Source organism: Hemitrygon akajei, chromosome 8, assembly GCF_048418815.1.
Source record: "Hemitrygon akajei chromosome 8, sHemAka1.3, whole genome shotgun sequence".
NCBI lineage: Eukaryota > Metazoa > Chordata > Chondrichthyes > Myliobatiformes > Dasyatidae > Hemitrygon > Hemitrygon akajei.
Window position 1 is genome coordinate 144,062,146 of NC_133131.1, and position 12,860 is coordinate 144,075,005.

The 12,860-nt window shown below is 39.5% G+C and overlaps 1 protein-coding gene across 6 annotated transcripts in view; it reads right to left on the minus strand.

Annotated features, from left to right (window-relative positions):
• LOC140732326 (partitioning defective 3 homolog) overlaps positions 1–12,860 on the minus strand; it is an 838,958-nt gene that overhangs the window by 353,641 nt on the left and 472,457 nt on the right. For all 6 annotated transcript variants that reach the window (XM_073054817.1, XM_073054816.1, XM_073054819.1 and 3 more), the window contains 2 exons: positions 2,313–2,404; positions 1,467–1,550 (listed from right to left, as the gene is read on the minus strand). In XM_073054817.1, coding sequence (XP_072910918.1) covers positions 1,467–1,550; positions 2,313–2,404 — 176 coding nt within the window. The remainder of the gene's footprint in view (positions 1–1,466; positions 1,551–2,312; positions 2,405–12,860) is intronic.

The window sequence follows — 12,860 nt, forward strand, 5'->3', positions numbered from 1 at the left end:
AATTATGCACAGGCAAAAGGCTTTTTGATGATAACTTTCTGTCTGCTTGCCTTGCATTATGCTTGATATATTTGTCACTGAATAACTTTCCTGACCTTTCCAAGGTTCAACACCAATGACAAGATGCAACCACTGCCTGAATATTCAGTGCATAGATCACACTGGGCTCAGACTTTTGAGGAACTGCAGAGGCTTTCACGTGTCAAAGCTGTGGTAAGCTCTGTGCATCACCGGAAAAGATTTATTTTCGCAGTTGTCCCCATTATTAGAATGCAAATAACATATTTTCATACTACTAAAAATGTACATTTACTAAAGCAGTTTTGCTCAGTCACACAAAGAAACAAATAGAGACAATTTCCAACAAATTGGAAAACCCATCAACCAAAACCACTTCATCTAAGTCAACATGGCACAACAGATGAGGTTTAGTTGCTGTCTAAATAAAGTAGTGCAAGGTTTAATACATGAAAGTTTTTTCTGAGAATATAACTTCAAAATTAGGTTTCTCCATTGAACAGCACCTTCAGAAGTTAGGGGAAACATTCTTGTTATGAAAATGGAATTCCTAGCTACAGTACTCTTTGCAAAATTTTACATGGTGGGGGTAGTTTGCTTGGACTGCAATTTTGATTTTAAAGCTTTGTTTGATATTCATGAGCTGAGAAAGACCTAACATCAAAACTCATAGGGGCAAAGCACTAAGGATAACAAGCCCTATTAGTGGATTTCAATGCCATCCATCCATTTTAGCACGGCATTATTCAATCAATTCTGACATTATTCTCACGCACTGAAGTTCTTTGGGTAATATTTCTATCTTTTTTTACACTTGACATATATTACGAAGAGTATGCTTCTGCCTCAAGCCTGCTTTAATGAATGCTTTTCTTCTGATCAAAGCTCAGAGAGACTGCTGTTTAAAGGGAATCATGTGGGTTGAGTGGAAAAAAAACATTTTGCTATGTCTATGTTCTCATGCCAGTTCAGGCACAGACAGTCTGTCACAGAGGAGTTAGAATGGCAATAATATGCATGACCTAAAAGCTCAAGATAAAGCACAAAGAAACTGATGAATTCATGAGGATATCAAATTTAAAGCTGCAGTGTTTGTTCCTTCTTCATCCAGGATGATTTTCAAACCCAAGGCAAGGGTGTATAACCATCACGTCAGTAGAAACATGATTGCTGTTTTGTCCCTAGCTTCTAATTTGATTAATAAATTTTCAGGAAAACATCAAAAAATATTAAAAGCACTACTCCAAAGCACTCAAATATCACTTCTGAGGTGAAAAACACAGAACTTTCCAATTTGCAAACACGAGGAAATCTGCAGATGCTGGAAATTCAAGCAACACGTTCCAATTGTTATTTTAAGCTTTCAATTTATTGGACACTGCAGATTTAATTTAAAATAAAATACAATTATAAAAATGAAAAAGATGCAGAATGTGTTGTTACTTTACCTTCCACCTGTGGAACTGAAAGGCACTACATGGATTCCCAAAGGCCCTCCATCATTGGAGACTTCAACCAGCTTTAGCACGTCACTGTGAGACAATGATGAATGAAGTAACATAATGTGAAGTAAATGACCCAAATTAAAAACAAAAATAATTTACCATTTATGCAAACAATACAGTGTACTAATCCAATTATACAAGAAACTGGTCAATGAGCAAAAATTTTTAAAAATAAAAAAAAGCATGAAAACAATGTGCAAATTATTTGACATCAAACTAAAGTAAAGAACCTTGGTGACCAAATTCCTTATTGAATAGAAAAGCTCCTTTACTAGAATAATTGATTATTAGGAGGCTGGTCTGCTTGGATTTGTTTGAAAGAAAACAATCACCTCAGCTACAAACAAAATATGCTGCTTTGTATAGCAAAGGCATCAGTAGTCAAACATGACGTGATGAAGAGACTCAGATGAAAAGTTATCTTCATTTTGACATAGCCATCCAGATGATCTGTCTGCAGGATTTTCGAGAGAATATTGCTCATTTTTATTTAAAAATTAGATTATTAAAATGTTTTATATGAGTAGAAATGAATGCATATAGAAGTCTTGGAAAATATTACCTGCCAAATATTAGTCAAAACACCTACTTCAGCCAACAATTGTATTGTTCTTGCTTTCTATGGTACCTCATAAATGTAATTTTTCCTGCTATTTAGGCAGTTTTGAAACAGCAGGTAATACTGGCCAATAACAAACATCACTTAGCTGCAGAAGGGCTATTATAAACTGCAACTCTATGGGCAACAAACAGCACGCAACAATTAATTAGTTACTGATGCAAGCATACCTAAGCGAAAAACTCTGTCCATGCTCAAGGCACGAATCAGCACGAATAACTGGCTCAGCCCTGTTGTTCTCGTCTTCTGTCCCTTCATCCTCCTAGATGGAAAAAAGAACTCCCAGTCACAAAAACAAGAATAATCATCTAAATAATATACACCACAATCAGATAGCACCACATCCATGTGGAATGCCTCTCCCTAGAGCATGTAAGATAAAGTTGCAATGCTACACTGCACACTAGTTACAGTATGGTCTTCTTTTTTGCTAGCAAAAGAATAGCATTATTTTTCTGTGGTTTCTATGCTGTGCCACAATGCAATAAGCTTAGTTTCTCTTATAATACATAAAAATCTCTGGTGTGAGCAAACAGAAATCTTAGTATTTTGTTGTTAAAAGGATTTCAATGCAACCACAATGGTTAAAAATACATAAGGTCCTGACTGGAAAATTTCTGGGATTCCTTTCTGCTACGATTTAATCATTAGGGTCAAGATAAAAGATCATTGTTAACTCACAATTCCTCCTTTCATTTTATTGTCCACAGCTGGTTTTTCAGTACAACTTTAATAATGGTAACATGATGCTCTGGATAGACATTTCAACCGGGAACCAGAATTCATCAACAAAATTCCCTCTAGCAATGACAAACCACTGACAGCATCTTAAGATGAACAATTCAATATAAACTGCAACAATTCTGCCCAATTATATCATTGGATGATTGTGAAAATTGAGACAGCACAACAAAACTGCATTCATTATTCTGAAAAGGAACAGAAAATTGGTAACTATCAATAAAAAAAACATGCAAAGAGCTATGTTGACTATCATTGTTTTTGTCTTTACTCTCCAATTTAGTTCTTTTTGAAGCCTTGAAATTCACATTGTTCAACTAATAAAGGATAACTAGCTAAGTTTACTTTATCAAGTTGCGGCCCCCTACTCTCAGTGGCCACTTTATTAGGTACCTCTTATACTTCTGTATGTTTGTGGTCTTCAACAGCTATCCACTTCAAGGTTCAACATGTAGTGCATTCAGAAATGCTTTTCTGCACACCACTATTGTAACACATGGTTATTTGGGTTACTGTCACCTTCCTGTCAGCTTGAACCAGTCTGGCCATTCTCTTCTGACCTCCTTCATTAACTGCTGCTCATTGGATGTGTTTGTGTTTCTCGTACCATTCTCTGCAAAACTATAGAGCATGTAAACTTATGCATGAAAATCCCAGGAGATCAGCAGTTTCTGAGATACCCAGACCAACCCATCTGGCACCAAAAATCATTCCATGGTCAAAGTCACTGAGATCACATTTCTTCCCCATTCTGATGTTTAGTCTGAACAACAGCTGAACCTCTTGACCATGTCTACATGCTTTTATGCGTTGAATTGCTGTCACAAGCTTGGCGAATTAGATATTTGCATTATCGAATGGTGTACGGTTTGCCACTAAGTTTATCTGAACAGTATTATGGAAAATACTGAAGTGAATTCTGACAATAGTGATGCTCTCCAATCCTTTGAAGATTTGACGTAACCAAGATTATTTAACGCTTAACTCTATCTTCTACTGATTACAAGACTATTAGATAGAGCCATGTGTCACATTCATTATTTGGGAAAATTGACCGCAATGAAACTCAACTGCATACTTCGTCAGCTGACTCCGTTTTAGTTGTAAAGAACAAAGGTGCTTGTAGTTCAGGGCTTTGCACTCCTCTGGATCAAGGGGACTTTTAAGAAAAGTTGGTAAGTGCAGTTGTAGTGATGAAATTATTAATAACTTTGAAAAGAAAAATATTATTTCAATATTTCATGCTCATTTTGACTTTCGTATTTTCAAGGAATCATTCAGCATAACTTAGGCTCGATGTTTCCATAAAACTTATTTCACTGCATTATTTTAAAAGCTGAGATGCAATATCTTTCAGCAGTTTTTAGAGATCAGCAAGCTTTGAGTGGACATTACCCAAGGGTTTGGGCATCAGTCAGCACAATGATGAAAAGAGATGGGTTATGAGCAAGGCACACATCAACAGACAGTATATTTAATAAGCAGGTGGATATTAAAGCCAAGAATAAACTGGAAAAAGCCACTAATGCAAATTTCCTCAGAGAAGCACTAAGAACCAAACCTTTGACACTTACACTCTGTAGTAAGCCTCTACTATTTTTTTTCTTCAATGTTACACATCAGGACAGTGAATTGAAAAGAAAGGGGAAAAAAAGAGAAAAAAACCAAAGCGCTATTACTTCAGGGTGATGATATTTTCTTTCATGAATACCAGCATTCATTTCTGTTCCATCTGTCAAGCATAAAGAATCAAGCAACTTGGAATATTTTGGAGGTCAGGCACTGCCTTTCAAGTCATACAAATGCAAACCTTAACTAAAGTAGGCCAAATAAATTGCTGAAGTGAACATTAATAAAGCTTTTCATAATATACAAAAATAATCATTGTCCTTCACTATGCACCAAGTTAAAAATCAGGCATTTAAACAAACATCTTCACTCAATGTCTGAAAGATAAGGCTGCTTGCAAGCTAGTCACTCATTCATGCTAGACATACTTTGATAATGCGTTTGTCATGATACTTAAATATTTATGTGCTGACACAAACTCTGCCACTGACAGTATTTCACAGATTGACATAAAGGTTAGTGCTAATGTAGGAACTCAGAAGAAGTTTCAGTCCATGCAGTAATGCTGTTATTCTTTAAGCATAGCTGACAGCAGAGGTCCAGGCATGGCTAAGAGATTGGGATGCTGCCTTCAGATCGGGGGATAAGACAGCTCCCAGGTCAGCAAGAGCAGTGTGTTCCGCACCATCACAAAGGCAAAAGAGCCATTTCTGTGACACCAAAGAGATGAGTCACATGTGGCAGGGCATTCAGTCCATAAAGGGCGAGAAGTCCACCCTGCACGCCAATGACAGTAATGCTTCTATTCCTGATAGGCTGAACTACACTCAGTCTAATGCAAGGAAGAATGTGTCAGCAAGGAAGGCCCACACACCTCCCAAGGAGCAGGCACTCTGTCTGGCTGCAGCTGATGAGGAGAAGACCCTAACCAGGGTCAACCCACATAAAGCTGTGGGGCCTGATAACATACCTGGTTGGGTGCAGAAGCACTGTGCACCCCAGTTAACTCAGGTTCTGAAAGACATCTTTCTGGAACTGTCCACTGTCCCTTCAAGCTTCATCCCAGTGTCCAAGAGGATGACAGTAATCTGCCTTAACAACTACCCTCCAGTGGGACGGACCTTATCAATAATGACTTGCTTTGAGCAACTAGTTATGGATAACATTAAATCCCATCTTCCTGCTACACTGCACCCTTTCCAGTTCGCTTATCGCTCAAATCAGTTCACTGATGTTGCCATAGCCTATGCACTGTATTCCATCCTGCCCCACCTGGAAACTGGTACCTCATATGACAGGATGCTGTTTGTTGACTTCACCTCAGTGTTTAATACATTCATCCCTCAGAAGCTGGTGGATAAACTCTCCACGTTGGGTCTTAACACCCATCTCGGTAACTGGATCCTGGACTTCTTGGCAGAAAGACCACAGTCTGTCCCGTGTTGGCAGCAACATCTCTAGTTCCATCACACTCAGCACCGATGCTACCCAGAGCTATGAGCTCAGCTCCCTGATGCAGATCACGTGGTTGATACACAATACCATTGCTAGATCCAGTTCAAACTGAATCATCAGGCTCGCTGATGACACAATAGTGGTTGGCCACATCAATGATGATGATGAGACCACATCCAGAGAGAAAGTAGAGAGACTGGCTGAACGGTGCGAGTACAATTACTTGAGTCTCAATGTGAACAAGACCAAAGAGATGATTGTGGACTTTAGGAAGTGCAGGCTGACCACCCATCACTGAACATACATTGCTCCTTCATGGACAGAGTTAGGAGCATTAAGTTTCTGTGAGTGCACACAATGGACAGCCACACCTGAAATCTGAACACCACCTCTTCGGTCAAAAAAGCACAGCAGCATCTCCACTTCCTGAGGAGATTGAGGGGAGTGAACTTTAACTTGAAGCTCACAAAGCTGACTATATCAAAATAATTTCATTCCTTTTGAAAAGAAAACAATAACTATGAGAACAAGCTCACTCTCTTTGGTTTGCTTGTCTCTCAGGCCAGGACAAGTAATGTCACCATTTCTCCCATTAAGAGATGGACTGTTAAAACCTTGCACAAAGAAGTATTCTGCAGACTGTATTTTACAAATTATATTCTAATAAGCCAATAAAGGCCTTGTATAAAATAGAAAATTGCTCTAATGTGCTGAGGATCATTCATGGCTACCTGACACCATGGAGATCATCGACTGCAACAAGAAGTTAAAATTGTGACGCAGATATAATGATATGCAGTTTTAAAGCACAGTGAACATTACAAAACATTCTGAAAGCTTCACAGGAACACTGTTAAGCATAATTGGATGCCAAGCCACATAAATTTATATTAATGGAGATAGCAAGATTTTAATGTGCCGCTGAAAATAAGAGTAAGTTACCAGGAAAGTTGATAAAGGCAAGGCAGTAGATGTTGTCCACATGGACTTTAGCAAGACATTTGACAAGGTCCAGCATGGGCGGTTGGTTAAGAAGGTTCAGTTGCTCGGCCTTCAAGATGAGGAAGTAAATTGGATTAGACATTGACTTTGTGGGAGAAACCAGAGACTGGTTGTAGATGATTGCCTCTCTGGCTAGAGGTCTGTGACTCGTGTTGTGCTGTAGGGATCAGTGCCGATCCATTGTTATTTGTCGTCTATATCAATGATCTAAACTTAAATTAAATGATCTATGCTTAACTGGATCAGCAAATTTGTGGATGACACCAAGAACGGAGGTGTAGTGGACAGCAAGGAAGGCTATCATAGCTCGCAGCGGGATCTAGACCAGCTGGAAAAACGTGGGCTGAAAAATAGCAGATGGAATTTAATGCAGACAAGTTTTTATGTGTGATTCATCTGCAGATTTTATCCTTACATTCGTTTTGTGTTATGTGTATGACTGTGCTTTAGACATTGGTTTGAAGAAACATTGTCTCATCTCTCTCTCTTTATTATATTTTATATATATACACATACATACACAAACACACACATTATATGGTTATATACATTATTTACATGTGTATAGTTAAATGACAATAAACTTTACTTGGCTGAGGTGCTGCACCTTAAGAGGTCTAACAGGACAGATTTGGGAAGAGAGATACATAATTCCTGGAATGTGGCATCTCAGGTAGATCAGGTAAAAAGAAAGCTTTCGGCACATTGGCCTTGATAAATCAATGTATTCAGTAAAGGAGTTGGGATGTCAAGTTGAAATTGTATTGGAAGTTGGTGAGGCCTAATCTGCATTATTGTGCCAGTTTTGGTCACATAACTGCAGGAAAGATGTAAATAAGATTGAAAGAGTGCAGAGAAAATTTACAAGGATGTTGCTGAGACTGGAGGAGCTTAGCTACAAGGAAAGGTTAAATAGGATGGAATCGGAATCAGGTTTAATATCACCAGCATATGTCATGAAATTTGTTAACTTTACGACAGCAGTACAATGAAATACTTGATAAATAAATATAGAGCAAAAAACTGAGTTATGTTAAGTATATATATGTTTATTAAATAGATTAAGTTAAAATAAGTAATGCAAAAAAACAGAAATAAAAGGTAGTGTTCATGGGTTCAATGTCCACTTAGAAACTGGATGGCAGAAGGGAAGATGTTGTTCCTGAATAGCTGAGAGTGTGCCTTCAGGTTTCTGCACTTACTCCTGATGGTAACAATGTGAAGAGGGCATGTCCTGTGTGGGGGTGATCCATAAGACCATAAGATTTAGGAGCAGAAGTAGGCCATTCGGCCCATTGAGTCTGCTCCACCATTTCAATCATGGGTTGATCCAAGTCTTCCAGTCATCCCCACTCCCCTGCCTTCTCCCTATACCCTTTGATGCCCTGGCTAATCAAGAACCTATCTATCTCTGCCTTAAATACACCCAATGACTTGGCCTCCTCAGCCACTCGTGGCAACAAATTCCACAGATTTACCACCCTCTGACTGAAGTAAATTCTCCACATCTCTGTTCTAAATGGATGTCCTTCAATCCTGAAGTCGTGCCCTCTGTCTTAGAATCCCCTACCATGGGAAATAATTTCAGGCCTTTTAACATTTGAAATATTTCTATGAGATTCCCCTCATTCTCCTGAACTCCAAGAGCTGCCACACATTCCTCATACGGTAACCATTTCATTCCTGGAATCATTCTCAGGAATCAACTCTGAACCCTCTTCAAATGTTACTATATTCTTTCTAAAATAAAGAGCCCAAAACTGCATACAATACTGTAAGTGTGGTCTCACGAGTGCCTTATAGAGACTCAACATCACATCCCTGCTCTTATATTCTATACCTCTCGAACTGAATGCCAACATTGCATTCGCCTTCTGCACCACCAACTCAACCTGGAGGTTAACCTTTTGGGCATCTTGCCCAAAGGCTCCCAAGTCCCTTTGCATCTCTGCATTTTGAATTTTCTCCCCATCTAAATAATAGTCTGCCTGTTTATTTCTTCCACCAAAGTGCATGACCATATACTTTCCAACATTGTATTTCATTTGCCACTTCTTTGCCCATTCCCCTAAACTATCTAAGTCTCTCTGCAGGCACTCTGTTTCCTCAACACTACCCACTCCTCCACCTATCTTTGTATCATCAGCATACTTAGCCAAAAATCCATTAATCCCATAGTCCAAATCATTGACATACATCATAAAAAGCAGCAGGCCCAACAATGACCCCTGTGGAACTCCACTGGTAACCAGCAGCCATCCAGAATAGGATCCCTTTATTCCCACTCCCTGTTTCCTGTCGATCAGCCAATTCTCCGCTCATGCTGGTAACTCCCCTGTAATTCTATGCGCACTTATCTTGCTAAGCAGCCTCATGTGTGGCACCTTTCAAAATCCTTCTGAAAATCCAAGTACACCATGTCTATTGCATCTCCTTTGTCTACCCTGCTTGTAATTTCCTCAAAAAATTGCACAAGGTTAAGCAGGCATGATTTTCCTTTCAGGAAACCATGCTGGCTTTGGCCTATCTTGTCATGTGCCTCCATGTATTCCATAATCTCATCCCTAACAATCGATTCCAATAACTTTCCAACCACTGATGTCAGGCTAACAGGTCTATAGTTTCCTTTCTGCTGCCTCCCACCTTTCTTAAATAGCAGAGTAACATTCGCAATTTTTCAGTCATCCAGTACAATGCCAGAATCTATCAATTCTTGGAAGATCATTGTTAATGCCTCCACAATCTCTCCAGCTACTTCCTTCAGAACCCGAGGGTGCATTCCATCAGGTCCAGGAGATTTATCCACCCTCAGACCATTAAGCATCCTGAGCACCTTCTCAGTCATAATTTTCACTGCAAAAAACTTCACTTCTCTGACACTCCTGAATGTCCAGTATACTGCAGATATCTCCATTGTGAAGACTGATGCAAAATACACATTCAGTTCCTCTAACATATCTGCGTATCTCATTACTATATTTCCTGCATCATTTTCTATTCCTCCTATATCTACCCTCAACTCTTTTTTACTCTTTTTACACTTAAGCTTTTAGTATCTTCTTTGATGTAAGTCGCCAACTTCCTTTCATAATTCATCTTCTCCTTCCAAATGACCTTCTTAGTTTCCTTCTGCAAATTTTTAAAAGCTTCCCAATCCTCTATCTTCCTACTAGCTTTAGATTCCTTGTATGCCCTCTCTTTTGCTTTTAATGAACACTGCCTTCCTGAGACACCACTCCTTGAAGATGTCTTGGATACTATGGAGGCCAGTCCCCATGCTGGAGATGACTAATTTTGCAAGTTTCTGCAAATTACTTCAATCTTGTGCAGTAGCGCCCCCCCACCCCCACTTCACCTCACCCATACCAGATGGTGATGCAGCTAGTCAGAATGCTCTCTATGCCAGAGAGTCTATGGTATATGTGTAGAGGTTTTTGAGTGTTTTAGTTGACAAACCAAATCTCTTCAGACTCCAAATGAAATACAGCCGCTGCCTTGCCTTCATTACAGCTGCATCAATATGTTGCATCCAGATCAGATCGGCAGAGATAGTGACACCCAGGAACTTGAACTTGCTCACGCTCTCCACTTCTGTGAGGATGGTTTGTGCTCCCTTGTCCTAACCTTCCTTAAGTCCACAATCAGCTCATTGGTCTTGCTGATGTTGAGAGCAAGGTTGTTGCTGCAACACCATTCAACTAATTGTTTCGGACTTTATTCCCTAGAGTGTATCAGATTGAGGGGAGAAGTGATAGAGGCAAACAAAATTATGAGGGGTATAGATAGGGCAAATGCAAGCATGCTTTTTTCACTGATGTTGGAGGTGAGGTTAAAACTAGAGGTCATGGGTTAAGGGTGAAAGGTGAAATATTTAAAGGGAACATGACAGAGCACTCCTTCACTCAGAGGGTGGTGAGAGTACAGAAAGAGCAGCCAGCACAAATGGTGCGTGTGGTGTTGATTTCAACACTTCAGAGAAATTTGTTTAGCTACAGGATTGGGAAGGGTACAGAGGGCTATGGCCTGGGTGCAGGGTGATAGGACTAAGCAGATTTATAGTGCGACAAAGGATCAAGGGCCAGTTTCAGTGCTGTAGTGTTCCATGACTCTGTAATTCTAAGAGATAGGGGATATAGAGTCTGGGACATAATTCTAGAACAAGAGTCAAGGTAGTTAAAGGCAGCACAGCATAGCAGTTTGCATGACGCTTTATAGCACCAGCAATCAGGGTTCAATTCTCACGCCTGTCTGTAAGAAGTCTGTACATCTTCCCTGTGACTGTATGAGTTTCCTCCCACATTTCAAAGATGTAAGAGAAAGATGTGGGCATGCTTTGTTAGAACCAGAAGTATAGCAACACTTGCAGAACGCCTCCAACACAACTTCAACTGTGTCCGTCACTGATGCAAACAACACATTTCATTGTATATTTTGATGTTTCAATGTACATGTGACAAATAAATCTTACCTTTAATCTTCATCTCAGACAGTTTAATGGGATTGTTGATGGTTTTATAGATATATATATGCTTCTTACCATAATTTACAGCTTTATTATGTATTGCAACGTACTGCTGCCACATAACATAAATTTCACGATATATGCCATCTGATTCCTTCCACTGAAGTTCTAAGAAACCGAAGCTGGAAGGGCATTACTTTCCTTTAAGACGAATTGAGATTGTCATGTGCACGTGTACAGTAAGGTACAAGTACAATGCAAAGCTTCCTTGCAGTAGCATCACAGGAGACACACATTATAAAAATTATAGATTAAATATATAAGGTAGTGAAGAGAAAAAATCTTGCAATTTCAGGTTAATCACTCGAGTCATAATGGTGGTTCTGTAGGCTGATGTGAGAGGCAGAAATGTTACTGCTGTGCAGATGATGATGGTGGTTAATCTTGGCCAACTGGAACAAACATCATTGATGTTGAGGATTCTTCATGTGACCTTACTGAGATGACTGATGAACAAGGCTTAAAAAGGTAACAACAAATATCTGCTAGTTATTTGGTTAATTGGTCATTGCAAATTGTGACATGATCAGGCAAGGGTTAAATTAGGGTGGTGCAGCTCTAAGGACTGGAAGGACCTCATCAGTGCTGTACCTCAATACACAAATAAAAGCAAAAATCTTTCTGCTACTTCTCGTGATAATATCTCCTGAACGCAAATCCTGGCATTTTCCATCATACAGGCATATTCGATGCTGGTTTCCACATTCAGATCATTACCTTTGAAGATGGTTATCATATTTGATTCAGAAGAACTTCTCCTTTTATATTGAGCAACTGCAGCAAAATTATGTTGGTGTTGACTTGTTCCTCCCCACAGTCTCTTCTGTTAAGTCACCAACCCACTCTGAACTAAGTATTTGTGCCTTGTGCAGGAAGGCACAGAGTCAAATGTACTTCCTAAGAAGGCTGGCGTCATTCAATGTCTGTAGTGAGATGCTGAAGATGTTCTATAGGTCAGTTGTGGAGAGCGCCCTCTTCTTTGTGGTGGCGTGTTGGGGAGGAAGCATTAAGAAGAGGGACGCCTCACGTCTTAATAAGCTGGTAAGGAAGGCGGGCTCTGTCGTGGGCAAAGTACTGGAGAGTTTAACATCGGTAGCTGAGCGAAGGGCGCTGAGTAGGCTACAGTCAATTATGGATAACTCTGAACATCCTCTACATAGCACCATCCAGAGACAGAGAAGCAGTTTCAGTGACAGGTTACTATCGATGCAATGCTCCTCAGACAGGATGAAGAGGTCAATACTCCCCAATGCCATTAGGCTTTACAATTCTACCGCCAGGACTTAAGAACTTTTTAAAAGCTATTATTAATGCTTTTTGAGATGGTGATTTAGATGCATATCATATTTTTTTACTGAGTTAAGTATTGTATGTAATTAGTTTTGCTACAACAAGTGTATGGGACATTGGAAAAAAAGTTGAATTTCCC